This window comes from Camelus dromedarius, chromosome 8 (assembly GCF_036321535.1).
Source record: "Camelus dromedarius isolate mCamDro1 chromosome 8, mCamDro1.pat, whole genome shotgun sequence".
NCBI classification, from domain to species: domain Eukaryota; kingdom Metazoa; phylum Chordata; class Mammalia; order Artiodactyla; family Camelidae; genus Camelus; species Camelus dromedarius.
The window spans coordinates 1,703,222-1,728,280 of record NC_087443.1 but is presented as its reverse complement, the minus strand read 5'-3'; the positions used below and the strand labels follow the sequence as shown (position 1 = coordinate 1,728,280).

General features: G+C 42.5%; 1 protein-coding gene across 15 annotated transcripts in view; it reads left to right on the top strand.

Moving 5' to 3' along the window:
- Positions 1-25,059, top strand: part of RYR2 (ryanodine receptor 2) — a 543,353-nt gene that overhangs the window by 370,132 nt on the left and 148,162 nt on the right. For all 15 annotated transcript variants that reach the window (XR_010381799.1, XM_064487828.1, XM_064487826.1 and 12 more), the window contains 13 exons: positions 229-334; positions 1,694-1,837; positions 3,526-3,799; positions 7,672-7,786; positions 9,469-9,601; positions 9,806-9,909; positions 12,444-12,579; positions 13,125-13,311; positions 14,910-15,012; positions 17,547-17,667; positions 21,097-21,266; positions 22,828-23,048; positions 24,342-24,432. Coding sequence is in view for 14 of the 15 variants with exons in the window: in XM_064487828.1 (XP_064343898.1) it covers positions 229-334; positions 1,694-1,837; positions 3,526-3,799; positions 7,672-7,786; positions 9,469-9,601; positions 9,806-9,909; positions 12,444-12,579; positions 13,125-13,311; positions 14,910-15,012; positions 17,547-17,667; positions 21,097-21,266; positions 22,828-23,048; positions 24,342-24,432 (1,905 nt within the window). In the remaining variant the exon portion in view is untranslated. The remainder of the gene's footprint in view (positions 1-228; positions 335-1,693; positions 1,838-3,525; positions 3,800-7,671; positions 7,787-9,468; positions 9,602-9,805; positions 9,910-12,443; positions 12,580-13,124; positions 13,312-14,909; positions 15,013-17,546; positions 17,668-21,096; positions 21,267-22,827; positions 23,049-24,341; positions 24,433-25,059) is intronic.

The following is a 25,059-nucleotide window of genomic DNA, read 5'->3' as shown; positions in this document are numbered from 1 at the left end:
ACGAAGAAGCAAATGATGTGACTTTCTCAGCTGAGCTTGGAATGATTTGATTTATTTTGGGGTATTTGTTGGATTGAGGGATAATGATTTTTCATCCAGTGGGCAACACTCTGTGGACACTCAGAAAGAGATTTTGAACATCTTTGGTTTTTATGATCTTTTTTGTTGTTCCTGAATTCACTTTTCTTTTACTCTAGTTCTTCTTCTTTTGTTTTTCCAAACTTTCAGATCAATATGCTTCTCAATTTTAAGGATGACAAAAGCGAATGTCCATGTCCTGAAGAAATCCGAGACCAGCTCTTGGATTTTCATGAAGATTTGATGACGCATTGTGGTAAGGTCTTCTTGACTTACGACCCTTACTAAATGCATATTTTTAGTACACATACTGGTACAAAAGTGAGTGTATATGTAAACAAGTTCACAAATATACACAGTGCCTGTTGGGAGCTCATCTAAGAATATTTATTATGGCAAATGGTTAACTGACCCAATGTGGGAAGGCGTGAGGCTAGAGAGAGCAGAAAGGCATTAAGACCAAGCAGAAGACGACCAGGATCCTTTCTCTCTTTTCCTCCTTCTCTCAGTAGCAGGGGGAATGGGGACATGTTACCAAGGGCTTTGGGAAGAGAGGGGAGTGTTAAGTTGATTTAGCCTAAAGAAATTTGATCACAGAACAGTTGTATGTAAACAGGTTGGGGGCCACCTTTTTGGACCGGCCTAGGAAATCCAGCCTGTGTCTTTTGAAATTAATTGATGCCCAGGGAACTCCTGTATTAAGTCATATGTCAGGAGCCCAAATCTGTTAAGGGGATTCTCCCTTCTTTTCAGTCTAAGAACTTTTAAAATGGAATTGATTGAATGTTCTGAATGTGTGACTCTTCCTCTCTTTACACAGTGGTGTGGATAAGTCTGTGTTTCAGTGAAAGAAAACGAATCACCTGTTCCTTAAGTGGTGTATATGTATGGCACTAATGATATTATTTTTACTTTATTTTAATGAGTAGTAAAGTATATTAATCCAATTTACAAATGAGGGACCACTAAATGACTGCCAGGGAGTTGCACTACACATGTGTCTATATATAGATAGATACCATATGTACGTATTTGTATATATATGTATACATACATTAATATGTATTCTATAAATAAAAGGATACTCTAAAATGGTAGAATTATTGCTTCAAACATAAAGCCTTCCTTTAGGGTACCTAATTATACCTGTTCTCTCTGTCTCTCAACTTACTAGAATACCACTGACGCTCTTGGAGGCAAGTGAGGAGGATAAAAGACCAGGGGGGTTTTAGGCAGGGCAGAGCTGTAGGTCCAGACAGCACACAAAGCCAGAGAGGCCGGAGGGTCAGCGCCAGTAGCAGAACTGATTTTGACTCTTAAGAGAGTCTTTTCACCCTCTGCTTGGCTTTATGTTTTGTACCACCTGCTGAGAGCCCTGATCCCACAAGGACAGGGGAAACAGAGAAAGAAGGAAAAGGCAGCAATGAGTGACTCTTGCCTGTGAGGCCAGGGGGCAAGATTGCTTCACTCAGCGTCATCTGCTGTTTTAGACATGGCGGCCTTGCTTTAAGCTGTGAATGGAAAACATTGCAAAACCCAAGAATTATTTCTCCTAAATATATTTCTCTCAATATTATTTTTCCTTCTTTTCTTTCCCTCTGTTTTCTTCAACTAGGAATTGAGCTGGATGAAGACGGGTCTCTGGATGGAAACAGTGATTTAACGATTAGAGGACGCCTGCTGTCCTTGGTGGAAAAGGTGACATACCTGAAGAAGAAGCAAGCCGAAAAGCCAGTTGAGAGTGCCGCCAAGAAGTCGTGTAAGCTGTGAAGGGCACTGCCAAAGTGACCCAGCCGCAGACAGCAGTTCATCGTTTGAATGAGTATTGTACTAGATGAGCCAGTGAGAGAACTGAGTTTGCAGCTTCCAAGAATCAGACTCTTAGGGAGAGGCCTATAGCCACCAGAAGGAGACAGTGTCAGACTGTAGGAGCAGGCTGAGGGATGGCTGCATTGGAAGGGTGGACAGGCCCCGAGAGAACTAAAACTTTAGGTACTGGATCAAAGTCTGTCAGGAGAAAGCACGAAGCGAGTAACTGAGCCTTCATGTCTAAATGTTATGCTCTTGATTTTCAAATGTTCTTGCGATCAAGTTAAACCTTCCCTAAAAATTTAGATATTGTCTGTAACTATATTTTGGTTGTGAAACATTTTCTCAAGTCTTAAGCATTTCTGATTCATCTGTGTCCTGTTTAACTGAAAGGTAACAGTTGATTCTCTGAAACCAAATAAGCACACAGGGGCGCTGGGCCTCTCAGACAGCGCGCTCCTCCAGAGGGGCCTCGAAGTAGGTCTGGAGGCCAGCTGACCTCCTGTCTCACTTCTGAGACTGTTCATTCAAGATGCAGTGTTGGTTTATTAACAGCTTTTAATGAAAGAAAAAAAATAAACTCACAAACATTTTGTGGGTTTTTTCCCACTTACTTACAGTTACTTCTAAGCTAATTCTTCAGTATCACAACCAAATTTGAGTCAGATCTTCTCCACAACCAGAGTTCAGACTTTCTTGCGAATCACTTTTTACCATCATCAGGTTTATGATTTTGACCTGTTGAAAATGACAACATGGCTTTGAGACATGTGGAAGTATATTGACATCTTATCTAAATTTTGTATTTGGTTAAAACTGGTAGTTTTTATTTTTCCTTTAATAATGTGTAGATTAAAACAGGTTGAATAGTCCTTTCGGAAATCAGCCAGTGTATTAGTGACAGGAACGAAGTCCCTGGGCCCGTCACCCCATCACCCCTGCTGAGCTGTGATAACTTTACCTTGTGTTTTATGAGGTTTGGAAGTTTTGTTGCTTTTAAGCGTACGGCAGTGTACACCACGTGTCATGTTGCTAGCCACCGCCTCTGTCTGGGATAACTTTCCAGCTTAATACCGCTTCACAGTCAGATCCTTTTGAGGTCATTTAAGTGACAGTTAGGGGTCCAAATTGAAGTAAAAATATAATTTCCTGAAGTCACTGCTACAGATGACTCAGATGAGGAGACAGTTGGATAAAGAGATGGCCCCTTGAGTGCCTATCCCGTGGCTGACCTTTATAAGGGTGAATTATGTCAGGTCTCCTGGGACAAAAATAAGGGAACAAAGTAAGTAAAAGTAAAAGGAGCAGGACAGCTCGCCGATTGCCCTCTGGACTGCCAGCGGTAGTTTTGCAGAAGTGGCTACAATTTTGAAGCAGCCTAAATTCCTTAATTATAACAATAGTTTTTAGAGAAAAGTTTGCTTATTTTTATCCTTGCACGTCTGTAACTCATCTTTTTTTGACAGACAAAAGTTTAAATGAAGGTTTTTGTGTTTTTTTCCCAAAACTACCCCTAGTCTTTTCAGTTCCAGTGCAAACGTAGAGACCAGTTTGGAGGTCTGAGATGGGCATTCGAAATGCCCAACTGCTTTGTCCTGTTACTTCCTTTTTAAAGAAGTGTCCGTGATTCCTTTGCAGCCACTCTGCAGCAGCTGATATCCGAGACCATGGTCCGCTGGGCCCAAGAGTCTGTCATCGAAGACCCTGAGCTGGTGAGGGCCATGTTTGTGCTGCTCCACCGACAGTATGACGGCATTGGGGGTCTGGTTCGTGCTCTGCCCAAGACCTACACTATCAACAGCGTTTCCGTCGAGGACACCATCAACCTGCTGGCATCTCTTGGTCAGATTCGCTCTCTGCTGAGCGTGAGAATGGGAAAAGAAGAAGAGAAGCTCATGATCCGCGGATTGGGGTAAGTTGTTTACCTGCTGCAACCACTGCCTTCTAAGCGTCTCCTCTCTGATGATTTGTCCCTGTGACAGTTAGGGGCGTTAGCACAGATACACGGTCTAGACTGTATGGTCATTCAATTAGGTTGTCGTTTTTCTAGAGATTATGCTGTAAAGCTAAATAGAAAAATGGCTCAATGACAAAACTTGACTGATACTACAATTAGGTGCTAAGGTGGCTATGATTCACAGCAAATGTCTTAGATTTTGTTTTTTAAATTAATTTCTCAGTAATGTGCCATCACGTATAAAAATACAGATGAATAAAAACACATGAAAATTCGTGGGGGGACAAACATTCACCAGCAGGAAATAATAAGGAAATTTGTCTGTATCTCCTGGGCCTTGAGAAAAGAATGGGGGAAAAAACAACTGTTCTGAGAGTTCAGCATCCAAGGCTGTGGTTCTAGGGGATTCCACAGCTAACATTTATGCTTCCTACGTCGTCTGAGGATCCCCAAGCTGAGAAATTAACATATGCTTTCTCAACTCAAGTCACTGAATTCTTGCAGGAAAAACCTACATGCTGCCCCAAGATCAGCCCACAGTCAACAATCGTAAAGCACGTAAGGACACGACCCACCCTAGGCAAAGGTCTGCGGGTCCAATAAACAGTGGAGTTAGAGCACCTCCCCCAGGAATGTAAGATAACAGGATGCCAGAGGGAGAACGTAAAGTTGCTGTACTTAAAGGAATAAATCAAATCCCCAAAAATAAGACACACAAAAAGTCCATGAGGATTTGAAAAATATCCAGATAGTAGTTCCAGAAATGAAAAATATAATCATTGACATTAAAAGCAGTGAATGCATTGGAGTATAGCTAGGTAATGCTGAGGAGGGTAACAGACTGAAGCCCGGGTCTGAGGAAGTAGTGACGGGGCCCTGAGAGGGAAGGAGGTCGGGGGCCTGGTCGCCGGCCTGAGAAGGGCCAGTGGAGGACGGGGTCGCTGACCTACAGGACGGGGGCTTTGAAGAGCAACTGGCTTGAGTTTTTCAGAATTGAAGAAAAACATGAATTCACAGGTTCCTAAAAACAGTTTCATGTCACCACTGGATATACTGTATTGAAACTGCATAAAACCAAGGATAAATAGAATGTTTTGAAAGCAGGTAGAGAGAGAAGCCAGCATACTTGCAAAGAAGCAGTATTAAGAATTCTCAGCAGCAGAACTAGAGGTCGTAACTCAGTGAGCTCTCACAGAGTTCTAACAGAAAATGCCCGTCAATTCAGAACATGTTACTCAGCTGAGATTTCAGTGAAATGAGCTTCTGCTTTATGTGGGTTTGAATATTGGGGTTTATATCCTGTATTCAAGGGTGAGGGCAAAGCGAAGATATCTCAGCATGTTCATTTACAGTGTCTCACAGAAAGACCTTCTAAAGGCTGTACATTCGGAAAAAGAAAATGGAATTCAAAAGAATGGGAGTGGTTAGTTTTAGTGAGTGTATTACTGGTGCACATATGCGTGTACCTAAGCAATCATCAACCAGCTTTCACGATCGGGGGATATGAAAACATGAGGGAATTAATATACCAGAGAAATATAAAAGCTTAAATTAGGCTACATGATATTTGCAAGAAAAAATACCTAAACATAAGGATGTAAAAATTCGAAATGTAGAATGTTGAAAAGTGATGTAAAAGAGAAATATTCAGCTCCCCCACAGAAGCTAATATACTTATATAAATAACAGATAAAAGAGGAGACAATGAAGATAACATAGATAAAGTAAAACACAAAGAAACCATAAAAAGGGTTGAAGAAACCCAGAGTCCAGAGTTGGTTCTTTGAAAAACAATTCAGTGTTTTCTTTGGCAAAAAAAAAAAAAAAAAAAAAAAATCTGAGACGAAAAAAGCAAAGCATTTAAAGACTCAGATTGTGTGGTATCGTTTATGCATATTTTAAATTCAGAACACAATACTACGTATTGTCCGTGGGCCTGTTATGTATTTGAAACCATACAAATAAGCTGGAAGGTTATATTCCAAACATCATCACAGTGATTGCACAGTAAAAACCAGCATGCTGACGGGACGGAGAGGGACAGCAGAAAGCCTGCACAGACAGCAGTGCTCGCTTTGTGTCCTTCACTTAATTGTCTTGGCGTGAGCCTGGTTCTGGAATACCAGCTCTTAACTCTAACCCAAGGAGGCCTCTCATGAGAAGTGATCTTAATTAATCGAATGAGAAAGGAAGGCTTCCGGGAGATGGCGAACGCTTTCCTTCTTAAATGACCGTACAACAGCAATACGTGCTGCTGACATCTAAATTGCACAGAGGGGGTGAAACTCAAAGTGATTATGAAACAAGATAAAATGTTACTTTTTTGTGGTGTTAGCAATGTCCCCAAATGACACATTTAGTAAGTGACAGCCTGCCTTTGGTTGGTAGAATTATAAATCCACTTAATTGACCTAGAACTAAAGGCAAACGAGATTTTTCAATTAAATGCTTTCCAAAGTTAGGTCATGCAAAAGGATTTGCATTAACAGGAGAACAAATCTCATGATTACATCTGTGGTTTGAGAGTTGGAGGTTCTCTTGCTGAACATGCTGCTGTCTGACAGGAACCAGAGGACGCCTTTCTTTACCTTCTCTGTCCTTGCATGAAGTAGATGAGACCTGTATTAGCCCTGGGCCCCCATGTCATTTTTCTGAGTTGTGCTACGTGAAAGCTCTCTTCATTACTACAGAACCAAACTGAACTAAATTAAAAGTGGAAAATTAAATATTTAAACTAAATTAAAACTAAAAAAAGAGAAGAAAAAATTATACAAGAATCATATTACACTTTCTTGATATGGCTGGAGCAAGTAAAAGTTAGCATATGACTGAATGAATAGGTAAGTGACTCAAGGTAGTCAGATCCAAAGAGGAAGTCTCAGGTTTCTTGCAGGTTTTACATTATAGTCGTGCTATGGTTCTGCATGGTTTGCTAAAATAAAAATCCACAGAGCTCTTTATTTGCAATGACTGCTAAACATTAAGATCCTTATTCGGGGGTGGGGGGTATAGCTCGGTGGTAATGTGTGCTTGGCTTGCATGAGGTCTTGGGTTCAATCCTCAGTGCCTTCGTTAAGGGGAAAAATTAAAACAATGATAAAACCGCAACCAACTAAAAATCTTTTTTAAAAAAATCCTTAGGAGTACTTTTACATACATGTGATAATATGTAATGCAATAATAATAATATAAAACACTCTGGGTATCATCTGCTGCTGTTTCTTTAAATTAAATGTTCAGTTTAATGCATTGGATTACTTGTACCTGGACTTCATATGTATTCAGTTCCTCTTGAAGAATATGTATCCTTTAAAAACATTTCACCAGAATGATAACATAAATGTAGCAGGAAATAACACTACTATTATTAAATATACAAATAATGACTATTGTACTAAAACAGCATATATGAAAAGCAGAGATACTGATACAATTATTTATATAGGAATTTTCATAAAAACATGGTGTAACACTGCTTCGTATTTCTATACAAAATAAGGTTGAACAAAATAAGGTAGAATTTTAATATCCATAAAATTAGGAATGATGCGTCCAAAACTCTATTTCATAAAAATGAATGTTTACATATTTAGTGTATTTCTTACAATTGAAAAGAATAGACAACTTGTATACTATTTTTGGCTGTCAGTATTTCTGAGGAGAACTCAATTGTGCTTATTAACTTTTATGCCATAACTTGACTGCTCTTACTTTCCCATACATGCCAGTAATTATTTCCAGAAGATTCATCATGATCTCAGACAAATTCTTATTTAAATTTTCCTCTGGCTTCTGTGTCCCACTCATACCTGTGCTGTCCTTTCTAGGGATATCATGAATAATAAAGTATTCTACCAGCACCCTAATCTCATGAGGGCGCTTGGGATGCACGAGACAGTGATGGAGGTCATGGTGAACGTCCTTGGAGGCGGAGAGTCCAAGGTAAGGGAGGCCCTTTGACTCTTGGGATGCTGTTTATTGTAACTTCCTGGAGCAAATGCACTGCATGTTCTTAATGAGAATTTCTTAAGTCCTCATAGGACTATGTTTTAAAGAACACCCTTTGAAAAAAAAACAAATAAAATCTTACAGATTGAGAGGTGGAAATGTTTCTGCAGTCATCCACCAGTATCTGCAGGAGGCTGGGTACAGATCTTCCTGCAGAAACTGAAATCCAAGGATGCTCAAGTCCCTTAGATAAAATGGTGGAGTATTTGCATATAACCTATGCACACCCGCCCATACACTTTAAATCGTCACTAGACCACTTACGATACCTAATACAATGTAAATGCTCTGTAAACTGTCGCTGGCACATAGTGAATCCAGGTTTTGCCTTTCAGAAGTTTCTGCAATTGTTTTTTTGTTGAATCTGCAGATGTGGCACCCACAGATACAGAGGGCTGACTGTTTTTCTCTTTGATACTGATAATAGTTTTTCTTATGCCATGAAATTTGCTATCTCCTAAATTATTTATATTTAGCAGATGTTGAGAAACTTTTAAAGTTAATACTATGCTAATTTTGTAAAATTTTGAATTATAAATCCACTTCCATCATATTAGAAGTCCTTAACACAAACAATGCCCCTCAGATCTAAACACTCTCTTGTTTCAGACGACAGTTGGTTCTGCTAAATTCTTGATCTAGACCAAGATTTTAAGGAGATGCTCTATAGTATTTATTCTAAGAGTCTAAAGTGAATTTTTAAGTGATTAAAATTTAAAATAAAGTTCTTCAAGACCAGATGAATAGAGTAATATAACAAATAACTTCATGTAAAACAGTATAATTTCATGACCTCTTATTTTCAAAATGTTTCCCTTTTTTTTGGAAATTTTTAAATATATTTTTCAGAACAGAAATGAGTCCATATTTCTCATGTTCAGTTTACCAGTGAGACTTACAAAGATATTTATAAAATATTCTGTTTAAGAAGGACTTGGAGTCCTTGGGGATCATCTGCGACATACTCAGATAAGATTTGGGTCTCAGGGAAGTTGTGTTTGGTGGGGCCACCAGGCAGACCTTCCGGTGAGGGTGTTCATCACAGGAGACAGGTCACGTGCCAGTCAGGGAAGATGTCAGTTCCTGCAGTCTTAACAACAACACTGACGAGAAGAACATCAGATTAGGTGGTTCCAAATAGTAAGCTGGGTATTTTTCACAAACTGTTTCACTGAACTCTCTCTCCTTTACCTGGAGTCAGTGCTATCCATCTTATTCCAAGTCTACAGAGCATAGTCAGTGTGGCTGCATCATTTCCCAAGGAAGCACAGTGGTAGTGTTAGTCAGGAGTGGTGTAGTGGTAGTGGTAGTCAGAAGCCACAATGGAGCCTACCTCATTCCTAAACCAGGCTCATGCCCCTTTGAGACCTGGGGCTGCAGATTAATTCCAGATCAACCCATCCATGGCAGTGAGGTTTCTAAAACAGTGCCACGCTTGATTCTTGGTCGCTCCAGGACTGGGTGAATCAAAGTCTGGACATTTGGAGGTCTCCCATACCCAAGGCTTGGCAGACATGGGCACATGTGGATTGGCAATGTGATCGGGACTTCAACTTCTGGACTCAATTTTCTGAAGGTCGTTTGCTTTCACAGCTAACTAAGTGCTCTTTCTGTAGGAAATCACTTTTCCCAAGATGGTGGCCAACTGCTGCCGTTTTCTCTGTTACTTCTGTCGTATAAGCAGGCAGAATCAGAAAGCCATGTTTGATCATCTCAGTTACTTACTGGAGAACAGCAGTGTTGGTCTCGGTGAGTGAACTTCTTCATTCAATCTTTAAGATAAAAGAAATACACGTATTACACTTAAAAATTAAACGTTAACGTAAATGCATTTGGAGCAGTGCACTATGCACTGCATTTAGGAAGTAAATTCCAGTGAGAGTGTGCTCTTAGCTGGAATTCATAGATGGCAGCACGAGTCAAGTTTTGATTCATCTTTGTTTCAACTAACAGCCTCACCAGCTATGAGAGGGTCAACGCCGCTGGATGTGGCCGCAGCCTCGGTGATGGATAATAATGAGCTCGCCCTGGCTCTGCGGGAGCCAGATCTGGAAAAGGTAGCGGCACTGCTGCCCCGGGTGTTCGTGTGGGTCACACTTGTTCATAGCTGTTTCTCACGGTATTTAAATATAACTGTACTGTGGTTGCTGTTACACTGCTACAATTACAACATACACTGTGTGTTACACATTTGTCACATGCATAACGTTATAGTTGTAAGCTGCAAAGAACAAGAAATAGGAGATAAGGTATTTCCTCTGATCACGAGTTATTTTTCAGAAAGAGAATCAGCTCTCTCCATACTTGTGTTTTTGTCTTCTCATTGTAATCTGCTGTCACTGTTGCTTTAATTATACCAGTTTCAGTTTGTTAAAAGGTTGTTTCAGCATCTTATATGTACAATTTATATTACTCAGAAGTTTGCATATTACAGTGCAAGGTATCAGTGACATACAAAAGGCCACACACTCTAAGTATATTAAACCACATATATGTTTGCCAAAATATAGATGTTTCCCCACATTTTAATTGCAGTTGCATTCTAAGTGGTCTTCTGGATCTCTCCCTTGCTCCCCCACTTAGCAGCCAGAGGGAACCTCTTGAAAGGATCATATTAATCCTCTGCTCACAACTCTCCAAAGGCTTCCTATCTCACTTTGAGCAAAAACTAAAGGCATTGTAATAGCTCATACCCCATACGATTTCACATAATCAGTCTTATTTCATGTCCTGCAACTCTCCTGGTCTCTCTTTTTGCTCCAGCCACACTGGACCCCTTGCTGTCGCTGGAGCTTACTGGGTATGCTCCTGCCCCAGGGCCTTTGCACTTGCTGTTCTCTCTATTTGCAGTATTATTCTGTCAGACAGCCCCCGGCTCTTCTCCAGACATCCTTCCAGTCATTGCTCCACAGCCGCCTTCTTTTTAGCTCCTCCATGGCCATACTATAGTTTAAATATTTATGGTTTAAAATTATATTTTAATATAAATATGTTTTACTAAAATCATTATATGTTTATGTATTTTTCAAAACGTACTCCTTACTGTAATGTAAGGCCAGTGAGTTCAGGGCATTGTTTTCTCTGTTGCTCACTGCTTTGTCCCCATCTCGAGAATAGCATTGGCACTGGGTGGGCACTCAATGCATGGCTGCTGAAGTCATGAAAAAGTGAGCTCTTCCCCAAATCCTCTGACCTGCTGGTCAAGGACTGTGAAGCCCTGCATCTTTGCCTGACCTCCAGGGGACTTCCTCCCATACACAATCAGAGAGCTCATTATCTACACACTGATAAGGCAGCTGATATTGAGAGGCAGACAATGCCAAACGCTGAGCAGGGTGTGGAGCACCTAGGAACCCTTGCTTACTGCTGTCGGCATGACAAGTGGTTAAGTCAGTTGGAAAATAGTTTGGCAGTTTTTCAATAAGTTAAACATGCATCTGTCATCAGTGTACACCTAGCCTTTCCACTCTTAAATGTCCACACAAAGACATGTACATGAATGCTGATTAATTGCTTTATTCATCTGAGCCAAAAACTGGAGACAACTCACATGTTTATCAGCCGGTGAATAAATAAAACTGGGGTATTTCCTGATGCAGAAGAACACTGTTCTTAGGCTATAAAAATGAATGTAGTCCTGACACATGCTACAGCTCAAATGAATCTCAAAATCATTATTCTAGTTAAAGAAGGCAGGCCCGGAAAGACCCAGACTGGGTAGCTGCACGTGTCAGTGTCCTAGAACACACAAGCTAGCTGGTCGTGGCAGGAGGCAGGTTGTCACGGCTGAGGCTTGCAGGGACGGGTGGACTGCAGAGGGCACGGGGCCTGAGGGGCATGTTCTCAGCTCGGTTACGGGCCCTCTTACAGGGGGATGACTCTCTCAGAGCTCACTGAGTTGATCACACAAAAATTACACCTCAGTAAGGATGATGTAAAAGATTTTTAGCTGTATTATTTGTTTGTTTTTAAGACTGACCTAGCTTGGGACTGAGCCGGGTATAACTTCGGTAAGTTGCTCCTCTAATCACCCGCTGCCGTCAGGAGTGGCTCCGTGAGGGATCTCTTTTAAAACTGGTTCTGTTGTGAAATCTTGCCAAGGACCAGCATTCTCGTAAGACAGAATATTTTCAAAGGCAAAGCTAAGCAGAAATTTTAATGTGTTCAAGAATACAGAAAGGTAGTATTATCCGAAAATTTGGAAGTAATTCACTTCTTTAAAATACCCTTTTGTCTCAGACAGATTCAGGTTTTATGCTGGGCCAGAGGTCATTAAGCATTTTTGAGGTTTACCAAGTATGACTTCTGTGGGTAAAAGTCTCAAGTGATGTGAAATTTAGGAATAGTTTTCTTTCATGGAGTTCGTCCATATACATTTTTACTATGATAGCACTTGGTTATGATTTATCAGTATTTCTTAATTCTAAGGTGTTACTAATGGAAGTTCCTGTCGATTGTCATGATATTAAAAAGAACTTGCATAGATGCATTTGTTTTAAACCATCCTTTGAGGATACCATTTAGCACGTCTAGCGCCAGCATCTAAGTTCTCACAAGGCGGTAATGCTTTCGCTCACCCCCTTTGTTGTAGGTGGTCCGCTATCTGGCTGGCTGTGGACTGCAGAGCTGCCAGATGTTGGTGTCGAAGGGCTATCCAGACATCGGCTGGAATCCTGTTGAAGGAGAGAGATACCTCGACTTTCTCAGATTTGCTGTGTTCTGTAATGGTAGGATGGGTTGCTTTGGGTCTTTAAGGTCCTTACTGAAACTGCATAAAAACAGACGTGTAAAATAGTGAGGCGTCCCAGCGTTTCCGTGGAGGAGTAAACGGGGGTAAAGAAATTGAACATTTTGTAACCAGTAGTTTTTTTCACAGTAATAAAATATTTGATAATATTTATTTTGATCGTGATGCTGGGCTTTCACTATTAAATTAAAATTTTTAGGCACTTGCATTCTTGCTGTTTTATAATTAGATTCTAATAATAGCTAGGATCACACCTTCATTTCCTATAACAAGTTGACAGAAATGAATAATTCATGCCTCCGTCATGCTTTTCTTTACTTTGAAAATTTCAAGTGTACAGAAAGAAATGCACTGTCTCACTAGTTGTCTTACAGAAGCTGGTCATTTGGATTCAGCTCCGACTCTGCTGCTACCTTATTTGGTTTTAGTTATTTTCCTTTAAACACAAAGCAGTTCGTGTCACGTCTGTGTGCTTAGGTCTTCATGTAATCAGCGTTTGTCTCCTCCTGCCCCGTCTGCTGTCAGGGGAGAGTGTGGAGGAGAACGCCAACGTCGTGGTCAGACTGCTCATCCGGAGGCCTGAGTGCTTCGGTCCCGCCCTGCGGGGGGAAGGTGGGGACGGTCTGCTCGCAGCCATGGAAGAGGCCATCAAGATAGCCGGAGACCCTTCTCGTGACGGTCCCTCCCCAACCAGCGGCTCCGGCAAAACCCTGTAGGTTGAATACATACCCTCCTAGGAGTAAAGCGCACTGCTTGACTTGAAGTTTTGCAGGATACAGTTTGCAGTCTCCTAACTGCAGCGTGACCCTCCGGTGCTCATGGTTTCTCCCCTTGAAAATCAGATGTGTTTTGGAAGAATGGGTGGAGGTTGCTATGGTGATGACACTGGATGAACAGAGAGCCCTCGGGAAGATGGCGCGGATTTAGTGGGAAGAAGTGCAGGCTGTAGGGGACGTGCTGTGTGAACAGAGGGAGTTACTGCTGGCGGTGGCAGGTGGGCCTTTGAAGTCGCAGTAGCGTTTGCCCGGAGGCTGACTAGAACGAGTTCTCATGACCACAGTCAGAGAGAAAGAGACTTGGCAAGAGGATGGGGTCTTAACTAAACTGCTGTGTTGGCGGAGCTCAGGAAAGGGGATGTTGTTATTCTGTAGAGGAAAATGCTTTGTCCAGGTATTGGTGACGGGAGGCAGCCGCTGCCTTGCGTTCCTCCATAGAGTGGTTGTTATACGCGTTTCCAGCAGTAAGTTAATCCAGGCAAGTTGCTTCTTACTTTTTTAAATTGGTGGAGGTGAATGTCCTGCTAGGGGCGTTGTGACCACACTGCTAGCACCACTAGTGAAGATATAACAGAATCCAAGCAAAGATGAGCTCCTGCAAATCCTTGGTCTTCCACAGATAGTCCAGGTATAAATGTTCTGTCCACGCCAGAGCCAGGGTTCCAGGCTGGGAGCACTCCTAGAGCATGTTACGTACTTGTCAGTCAGCCACGCAGGAACTAGGGATGTCTTAGTGTCCCTAAGTAGTAGAAAATGCATCAAGAGATTGCTGGTCAGGTACCACAGGGGCCGGTGTGCATCTGAAGGCCTGGGGGACAGCCTTACATGCTAGGAACAATACTGTCCCCAGGCTGTGCTGTCACTCTGCAGACAGCTGAGTCCTGTGGAGGTGCCGTCTGCCGGGCCACCAAAGGAGGCATGACAATCGTCCTCGGCCACCCAGATTTGTCTCTCATCAAGGAGATGATGGAATACTTGGGTTTTTCTTAGAGATGGGAAGGGAGACATCCGATTACTCGGGAGCGGGCAGGTTGGGTAGAGTAGAGAGGGAGGTGAGTGAATGAAATCACGTGTATGAAGTACTCTGGGCAAATCACTGCCCTGGGTGCCTTGTATGTGTCACCTTATATGACAGAGCCTTGCCACCCTGGCTCTGAAGGTATGCTGTTTACGAAAGAAGTCTCAATTTACCAAGTCCTTCCATCAGTGTTTTTCTTTGTTAATATCCTGTCTGTCAGTAGAAATGAGCAGACTCCATCAAATTAGCAATTCCCCTTTTTTCCTTTGGAAGGAATTTTAATATGAAAGTTCCCACTAATGTGTTCTTGGCAATAGAGTCTCAAATCGCATTTTAACCTGCTTTTCTTTTCTTTTAGAAATGTCAGGCTATAATTTAAGCACATTTATGAAACATGTCGGAAGAAGCAGAATTCATTGCCATACTGGTCCCTTTCCTCTGAGAAGTATGTAATGAAGCTGATGTCATTTTATTGCCCTGTTTGTTTTTCTGTTTCTCTTGAAAAACCCATGAAAGTGACCCAGAGGAGGAGGAGGACACAATCCACACGGGGAATGCCGTCATGACCTTCTACTCGGCTCTGATCGACCTGCTGGGGCGTTGTGCCCCGGAGATGCACGTGAGTGCCCCAGGGCCGAAACAAGGGCCCTGGCTTCTGTCTCTGTTAAGATGTCCGTGGCTGGCAGAGATCACAAAAGCGTCCAAAACTGATCATCTTCACGCTCCATTAAAACAGTAACTCTGCAACCTAATTGCTGAACAAGTGTTTGTCTGGAAATGTGTTGTTTATCTGGAAATGAGATTTCGGTATGAGTCATTAATGGAATAGTCTCTGTTCAGTACAAATATATCTCTGACACTCGTATGAGCCTCCCCACACTTGAAGAAGGAAAGAACATCGTTTCCCTCGACAACGCCCTGTCCTGTCCAGTGCACGCGGAAAGCCCCGCCCCTGCCGGGAGTGAAGTCCTTCCTGGGCAGTGCTTCGTCCTAGTGCGGGAGCTGTTGCAGGCTGGCCCCTGTTTGGGGGAGTGGGAGTGGGGAGCAGGTTAGGGGAAGGGAAAGAGCTATTGAGACCCTATTGGTTCGCGTTTTGTAAACTTTCTGACCAGAATGAAGTTGAAGTTCGTGGAGCAGTACTTACTTTCACTCTGTCGTGCATTCTGGGACGTTCTACTTCTTTGTTGTCTTTTGTTCTCTTTTCTTCTGTTATGTGCATTCAAAACTTGATAGCCAGGGCCCGTAAAATTAGCTCCACGATCAATTAGCTTCTGTTGGGAAGCAACAGAGCCTGGAGCACAGGGACCAGAGCTGGGGGAGAAGGCAGAATACCCTCTGAACTGCGCTGAGCGCTGAGCGGGAAGCCAGGGTGACTGTGACAACTTACCACCTTTCTCCTGTCCTTGACTGTGTGGGTTTTTGGGGATTTTTTGTTTCTTTGTTTCTGTCTTTTTCTCTCACACCTTTCCCCCTTTCTGGATGTAATCTTTTGTTGTGAACAGAGAGAAATCAGAGGATGAAGAAATACTAGAATGTTAGAAAACCTGGAGTCTGATTCTTAGAACAACCTAGCTTGCTGCCAGTGAGGTTTTCACAATAGATGAGAAGATTATCAGAAATGCGTGTGCTGGAGGTGATGGCAGACAAAAACTCACAGTATTTGTTCTTTTCCCGTTAAAGTGGAAGGTCAAAGGAATCAACAGAGAAATTACGCTAACAAATCGAAGATTTTTGTTATGTTGTATTAAGGGGCAAAATAACTATGTGACTTAATAAGGACCACCTTGCCTCTTCTGAAATGTATTCATCTTCAGCAGCCATTGACTGAGGACCTCCCAGGTTTCAGAAGCTGCTTATGTCTCACGCCCTGTGATGAAGGAAGTCTCCCGTGTGGTCCAGAGGCTGGTTGAGACCCTTAACTGTGGCAGGTCCTGCATTAGCCCGGGACGGTCCAAAAGGCCGTTAGGACTCGGCTTCACCGTCTCCCCGCGTTACAGACCCACCCTCGGGGTGGGATACAGATGGACACGGTTACATTTCATTACAAAACGAGGAAGAGGCTGAATCAATCATAAATAGTAGTGTATATTCTGAGCCTAAAAATAAGAATTTTTCCTTCACATTACTGTTCATGTTATGGACAACTGTAATAATAGCTTATATTGTATTTAAGTAGAATTTTGAGGGGCAAGCATTCACACACTTATCACAGTCTTCAGGGACTTCAGCACCCCAAAGAGGATAAAACTACGGCGCTCACAGGTGCGCCCGCTGCCCTGGGCTGCAGCCTGTAACCCCTCGGCGTTTGCCAAAGTCAGTGAGAGCTGTGCAGGCCAGTGAACATCTGTAAGCCTGAAACAGCCATTTCTGAGAGAGGCTCAACTTTATTTTTTTATTTTTAGTTTAAAATTTTTAAATTAAAGTATAACTGACTTCCAATATTACGTTAGTTTCACGTGTACGACGTGGTGATTCAGCGCTGTTATAGATCACACCCGTTTACAGTTAGTATAGAACGCTGGCTGTGTTCCCTGTGCCGTACAATACCTCCTTGCGTCTCATTTATTTCGTACATCATAGTTTGTACCTCTTAGCTCCCTACGCTTCTCCTGCTCCCACCTTTCCTCACTCCACTGAAAGCCACTGGTTTGTTCTCTGCAGCTGTGAGTCTGTTTCTGTTTGTGTTACATTCATTCGTTTTATTTTTTGAATTCCACATAGAAGTGATATCATATAGTATTTGTCCTTCTCTGACTTATTTCATTAAGGATAATGCCCTCCAGGTCTGTCCATGTTGTTGCAAATTGCAAAATTACATTCTTTGTTTAGTAGTAGAGCAGCATTCCTGCGGAGGGGTGTGCTCTTTACCTGCAGATGGACGCTGAGCTTGCTCTGCTGTCTCGGCTGCTGTGCACACTGGGGTGCAGGTGTCTTTTTGGATTAGTTTTTTTGTTTGTTTGTTTTCTTTGGATTTATACCCAGGAATGGAATTGCTGGGTCATTTGGTGGCTCTATTATGAAAGAGGTCTAACTTTATATGTATAATTAACAGGAGATTATTGTAGACTTGGATTACTGTCTTTGTTTTCTAGAAGGAATCAGAACATTGGTTTCTCAGAGTTACTCTGTGTTCCTTTGCCTTTCTGCCTGCAGCTGATCCACGCTGCGAAGGGAGAGGCCATCAGGATCAGGTCTATTTTGAGATCCCTGATTCCACTGGGAGACTTGGTGGGCGTGATCAGCATCGCTTTCCAGATGCCGACCGTAGCCAAAGGTAAGGCGAACTTGTGTTCTCTGTCAGGACGTGGGTGAGGGACGCTGTAAACAATGCCGTCAGCACTCACGCTGTCTTTCCCTGCCGCGCAGTTACACTACGGAAGTTTCTTTTTAAAAATGAACTATAAAAGTACATTATTTTATAAAACGCTTTTTTTTTCATTGTTTTCAAACAGCTGTGTTTCCAATGAGATTTTAATTCTTTTCACATGACATTTCGGGCGGTTTCCAGAGAAGAGGAAATAGGCACTTCGGCTGTCTTACGGTCTCTCTCCCAGTGTTCTTTGCTCCCTGGTCTTCTCGGTCCTTCTTGACTGCAGTGCCTCAGTTCTCTCTTCCTGATAGCTTTCACAGTCACTTTTGTTCCCTTTTCAAGACTTCATTGGATATTGTTACATACATCCATTTTTATATAACCTTCTGGTTTTAGGAGAGAACATGATTAGATAGGGAGTGCGTGTTATGACTGTTTGCATCTGTTAATTATGCCCCAGAGGAGACTAGCTCTGAAAACCTCAAGTCTTGAGCAGGGGGCCGCTGTGTAAGCGGAAGTGGCTGACTCTGCTCGCCCGGCGGGATGCAGTGCCGTTTCAGGAGTGCCGCCCACGCAGCCATGTCTGCAGGGCACGTGAGCAGCCAGCGTAACCCAGCGCTCGTCCTCAGTTTGGGGAAAGCTGGAGTTAAACCTGCCCCTTGGCTTTTCGTCTTCCCCACCAGAAACAGTTTCTTTTCCTTGTGTGAATGCAGACTGTCCTCATGTACCTCCCTAAACCTCTCTTCTAACTCATGTTCATTTACTGAACTAGAATGTCTTGTCTTTCCCTACATTCTGAGCCATAAAATTCACAGTCGAAGGAAAGAGATAAGAATCATGCCAGTGACATGTAGATTAGGGAATAAATAAATGCTGAGTTTTGCAGTTAAAATTAGTAACAACAGAGAACCAAGAGCAAGGACTAGAAGGGTGTTTAGACGTCCCTGTCAGAATTGCCCCCAGAGTCTCAGTGTACCTCATCCTCCTGCAACTGTCTGTCTTCACTGGCCTTTTAGATTTTCCAAGTTAGTTTCTTTCCTGTTCTAATTAATTGTGTTGTAATAACATATGATATTTTTGTCATAAATATGCAGTATATTGTCTACCCTGGGATTTAAAGGATTTTTTTTTTTTTGGTGAACTATCACAATCACAATTAAAGTTAATTTTTTAAATGCAATCTATTGGTCATTGTTAAATTACTGCATTAAAAAATTTATTTATTTTTTAATTTATTTTTAACGGTGGTACTGGGGATTGAACCCAGTGCTAAACATGCACTCTACACTGAACTATTCCTAGCCCTGACCTCCTGCAGTTGCTGCATTTTTTTAACCTTTTTCTGTTTATGGAGAATGTAGGCAGAAACCCGTATGTTTTTATTTTGCTGTGATATGCAGTTAAACCAGCTTTAAAACTCAAACCATAAATATTTCTCCTCTTGTTTTAATGACGGGTCATTGGGTCCTGTAAGCATCACCAGTTAGCAGTGATAATTGCTGTGATATGTCCTGTATTTCAGTATGTGAAGTTCGTCTCTAAATATTTTGTACCCTGCCCCTCGGTCCTAGCTAAGGTCATTCTCAGATGTTTTTATCATACTTGTCCCAGAAATAGAGGGTAGCCCAAAATAATAATGAAAGAAGGTGGAGCTGAGAAAGCTGAAGGGGCAGGTATCTAGTGTGAAAGCAGGTGTCCTGCTCCTGCAGCTCTTGGCCCGGACAGGTTGGGCAGACTGCTGGAGGCAGTGGTTTCAGGTGGACGGATGCGTAGTTTGGGGACCACAGGGTAAAGCCCATGCAGCTACCCCCTCGACTCAGTCCAGTCTCCCGAAGTCTGAGAGGAGGCAGTGCCTGGCTTTACTGCCCCCGTGCACCTGAGGACAGAGTGGAGATGGAGCAGCACATCCAGGAGCCCTGGTCACAGGCCCCCTTAAAACGAACAAGTGTCTACAAAGCAAACTGTATTTTAAGATCGATGAGTTGCTCATCATTCCCTTAGGCCCACTCTGTATTCAAACAATAGAATCTTACAACTGTAAATGACCTATAATGTGGTTTTTAGGAAAATTGAGCTGGAACTTCATAGAGATTTTTAGTTGAAAAGTGGAGCATGCTGATTTAATCTGAGAATTAAATTACCTTTGGATGGATTTTAAATCCAGTTTTACTTAGTTTAAATCTAACTGTGCCAATGACTAGATGTGCAACTTGGACAAGTTCTTTAACTTCCCTAACGGTCGGTTGTCATCTTCTGTTAAAGGAGGATAATAATACCACCTGCACAGTGTGCTTGTGAACGCCTGGGAGAGTGTGTCTGTTCCATGCCTAGCACAGTGCCTGACAGCAGCACAAGTGACAGGCGTTATTGTTCTTGTCATTGCAGTTAAAGGGAGGACGACATTAGGTGTATTCGTTACAATTATAAGGAATGGAAGTGACTCAGTATTAGTCTTTAATTTCCTTTAAAACATTGTTATTCGTTCATTTTTGTGATTCAGATATCAAATTGAATCATTGACTATGAATGAAAACAAGAATGTGAATTTGTTCCCTCAGGATGGGTGTGGTCATGTATCCCCTCTCCCTGGGTCCTTCCTTCTTAACATTACATCAGTGTTAAAGATGTTGTGATGTATTTGCAGACTCTCCCAGTGCGTTAGCAGCGGCAGTTGGCATAATTATCACATGATCAGACAGAAAACAAGTGCGTTCCCCAGCATTTTAAATTGGCATGTAATTTCCTAATTCTTCATGTCCGTGATCCCCACGTGACTCTGTGGTTGCACAAAGGAAGTCTCTTACCTCTATAACCAGCAAGCACTGACTATTCATAGAGAAAATAGTACGACTCCCGGATGTGTTTGATATGTTGCTAAATGCTATTATGACTAATGAAATGTGTTTCATTTGAAAGTCAAACTGGTTCATAAAGTCTTTTTCATCATTTTGTAACTGTCTAAACCATATTTGTGTAAATGGGCCACAATTACCAACAGGGTGCGTGCGTTTTATTAGGGTCTTAAAGAGGCTCTCATTTTGAAAAGAGTGAAACCTTGCGTTACATTTGAGCTTTGCAGTATTCACTCCTACTTCCACCACGTGGACTTGGGATGCCCTTTTGTTTCCTCCTCGCTGTCTGGCACAGTGCTGTGTCCTTAGCACGGACACAGGTAACAGATGGATGCCCACGTGACATTTAAATGACCTTGGGTTTAAGCGACAGTGCCGTATTTCCTCAGCCAATTTTCAGCACTTGTTTGTGGGTAGTAGGAGGGCAGGAACTCATTCAAGGGATGACTGTATTTAAAACATGAGGGCTGGAAAGTAGCCATTTGTAATCAGTGTCATGAGTGGCATGACCAGTAACAGCATGTCACCTTCTCTCTTTTAGATGGGAATGTGGTGGAGCCTGACATGTCTGCGGGGTTTTGCCCAGATCACAAGGCAGCCATGGTTTTGTTCCTTGACAGGGTCTATGGAATTGAGGTTCAAGACTTCCTCCTCCACCTTCTTGAGGTTGGCTTTCTGCCAGATCTCCGGGCTGCTGCTTCTTTAGACACGGTAATGACTTCCACAACTTTTGACTCTTCAATCTCTGCTTTATGATATCCTTGCCTCGACCGACTTGTTCATTCATGTATTGTCACCTAATGTTTGTTGACTTACTGTTACGTTTTGAGGCACGCAATGGGTAAACAGAAAATAAAATAGACTAAATCCTCAAGGAATTCACTGAATCGTGGAGAAAATGGACCATCTCAGGAGTAAGACGAGAATTCTGACCAGGTGCCAGGGAAGACAATAAGATGTTCATATCACCCTAATGTGGGAGGTCACAGAGGCTCCTGTCCACCTCTGCGTCGACATAAACTGTTGTGCTTCTCAGTAAAAGCAGTGAACAGTATTAAGAAAGTTTATTGGGAATTGCTGAGTCATACCAGTTACAGTGTCATCCTGGTGTCATCATGGGTTAACATGCACATAGGTTGAAATTTGTCCAGTGGACCCAGTGGCCCATATTGAGAATCTGCCATTATCCATGTAACTGTTCTGCTATGTGAGACGTTGTAAAACAAGCTGAAGTTCTGAATGTTATTCTGGGAGGTATCATCAAACCGCCTTTTATTTGCAGTTAAATGAGTCTTTTTAATGGCAGAGGAAATCAGATCTTGAGTTGGCAATAGCTCCCTCATGAAAGCTATGAGAGGAGAAGTCAAAATAAAACTGAATTTATTTTTCCTTTTTTGGTTGTGTTTGTGTGAAATTCTAAACCCAGTTAGTATAGTTGATGCCATAGTAAGACAGTCAGCCTTTGATTATTGATGCTGATGGACGTGAACAGAAATACAAATAATATTGATAAATAGGTTTCAGAAAGAACTTACGAATTTGAGATCTGTTGTGAGAATAAACTTCTTTCTCTTGCCTCTCCGGGAAAGGAAGGCACTCACGTTCTTTGAACTCATGAGTGTCTTCATCTTTCATCCGTCCTCCCCTTAATAGTTTATTCTAGAACATGAACCTCTTGGCCTTTTTGAAGAGATAGGTATTACTTCATTCGTTTTTTTAATTGAAGTATAGTTGATTTACAGTGTGTTAATTTCTGGTGTACAGCATAGTGATTCAGTTATACACACACACGTATATATTCCTTTTCATGTTTGTTTTCATTATAGGTTACTACAGGTTATTGAATGTAATTCCCTGTGCTATACAGTAGGACCTTGTAGTTTACCTATTTTATATATAGTAGTTAGTATCTGCTAATCCCAAACTCCCAATTTATCCCTCCACCCGCCTCCCCTTCGGTAACCATAAGTTCGTTTTCTATGTCTGAGTCTCTTTGTCTTTTGTAAATAAGTTCATTTGTGGCATTTTTTAAGTTTTCACATGTAAGTGATATCCTGTGGTATTTTTCATTTGTTTTTATCTATTTATGAGCCATGGAAAATTGATTGTTTTCAGTAGTAAAAAAGCACATGAACCACAGTAAATGCCATAACAGGAGTACGTTTCCATATGGCATATCTTTATTTTCTAGATCATGAAATTACGTGTCAGCACGTTGATCCCTTTGATCCCGCGCGGCACAGATGACGGTCTCCTCTCCCATTCCCTGCAGGCTGCCCTGAGCGCCACAGACATGGCCCTGGCCCTCAATCGGTACCTCTGCACAGCTGTGCTGCCCTTGTTGACCCGGTGCGCTCCTCTGTTTGCGGGCACCGAGCACCACGCTTCGCTCATCGACTCCTTACTTCACACGGTGTACAGACTCTCTAAGGGCTGTTCACTTACCAAAGCTCAGCGGGACTCCATTGAAGTGTGTCTGCTCTCCATTTGTGGGTAAGTGAGTGGGCAGTGACGTCTATACCAAGTTTCTCCTTCTTTAAGGAAGAAAATTTACTCTGCACCCTTGACAAATTGTCATGAAATTTGGCAACAATTTCTGGACAAAAAAATGAATTCATTCTATGGACTTTTGTGTCCTGAGGCTTGATACTTGCCGGTGCACCCTCGCTCCTGGTCAGGGTCAGGAAGACTCCTCCACGACTTTCTGGGCATCCGGCCATTGGATGCCGTGTTGGACGAGGATGCGCTTCTGGGTGCTGGTGGGGAGGTGATGATGTGAGGAGTCCCTGGCCACCTTAGTGTAAGATTGTAGACTCTCCCCTTTTGACCGTGTGTGATGGTTTTAACTCCTCTTCCAGAAGAGAAGAGGAGAAGGGAGACTTAATAAAGATACAGTATAATATTAAAGCATTACCTGTGTGTGACAGTGATGAAGACTCCTTCCTCCAGCCTGGAAAGCCACTTCCTGGAGACAGAGGTGTTCGGAGGTCTTCCGGTGAAAACCAGAAGCATGTCCTCTCCTTTTGAAGTTCTGGCAGTGCAAGTGGCCATTTCTCAGACCGTTGCTAGGGTAGCGGTTTCTTTCTAGTTGACAGGAGCCCTTGTGGGGTGAACGCTTGCTGCCAGCCAGCACGTTGTGAAGGGAAGGTCTCTCTCACTCATGATGGAGTGAGTGATGGATTTAGAAGCCAGATGGGGCTGAGAGAGATTAAAAAAAAAAAAAGGGAAATTACTTTATAACTTCCCTGACCCTACATTTCTGTAAAATGGAATCAAAATACTGATTTTGCGGATTTTTTTTCTAAATATTAGGTAAGATGAAGCACTTAGGGTTGCCCAACACAGTGGATGTTCACTGTGTGTTCATTTTCTTTCCTTCCTCTCTGGCAAGGTTTCTGTCTCAGTCTGTTTCTCTCCTTCTTTCTGCTCCTCATCTGGTCCCTGCAGACCCTTCGCACCCACTGCAGTCAGGGAAGAAGCACTTACTAAATTAACAGGAGCAGTGGGGTCTGTAGCTGGGAGTGGTGGGCAGGGCAGGCGCAGAGGGAAAGCAGCTCCTGTAGCAAATGAGGACTGGTCTGTAGATCGGGGGCTTGAGGTGAGCCGGAGCCTTTTATAAGGTTCTGTAATAACTATTGGTTAACCTTCGGATTAGAAACCCCTAAAATTAGCATCATCTGAAGAGACACATAGGTCCAGGTTCTTGGCGTGTATAATCAAATGAATTGTCTCCTTAGCTTAAACATCATCAAATGCCCGTTGTTAAAGCTAGCTCTGTTCCCCCAGCCAACTGAGACCTTCTATGATGCAGCACTTACTCAGAAGATTAGTGTTTGATGTTCCACTATTAAATGAACATGCAAAGATGCCTCTTAAGGTAAGTGCGGGAAACGTTTGTCGTGATTTGCTTACTGGATCCTCCGACTTTGCTTCCTGTTATAATACGTACATATATCGTATTTTGATGCTGGAAAAACCCCAGTTATTGAAATGGGCATGTAAGTTATGGATACGTGTACCTCAACTGAAAATAAACAGTGAAAGACCAGAGAAAGGCTCAGGCTGATTTACTGTAAGTCAGTGGAAATGGAAACCAATGGGAAAAAACGGGCCACAGGGGAAACGTGAGCCAGGACATTCTCAGGCTGTCACACGTGGCGCGAGGCCTGGCCTCCTGTGGCCGCCGCCTCCAGAGATAAAGTGCAGGCTTTAACGGCGCTTCCCAAGTTGGTAATCAGATGACAGCCTCCAAACACCGTTTCATGAGGTTCAAAGGTGGTCTGTCTGTATATGCTGTTACACTCTGTCAGAGAAGGTAGGAAGGTCACTGCATTTTCTCCACCCGGCCTCGTCGTTCTGTTCGTGAACAGTCTCGTCTCATGCTGTCTTACTGACTTGGGGATATTTTCCCATCACCTGACACCCTGCTCCAGACTCAGGGTTAAGGTATTAGGTGTCTGCTAATACATCTGGCAGTGCGGTCTGTGCGTGGAGGCCATTGTAC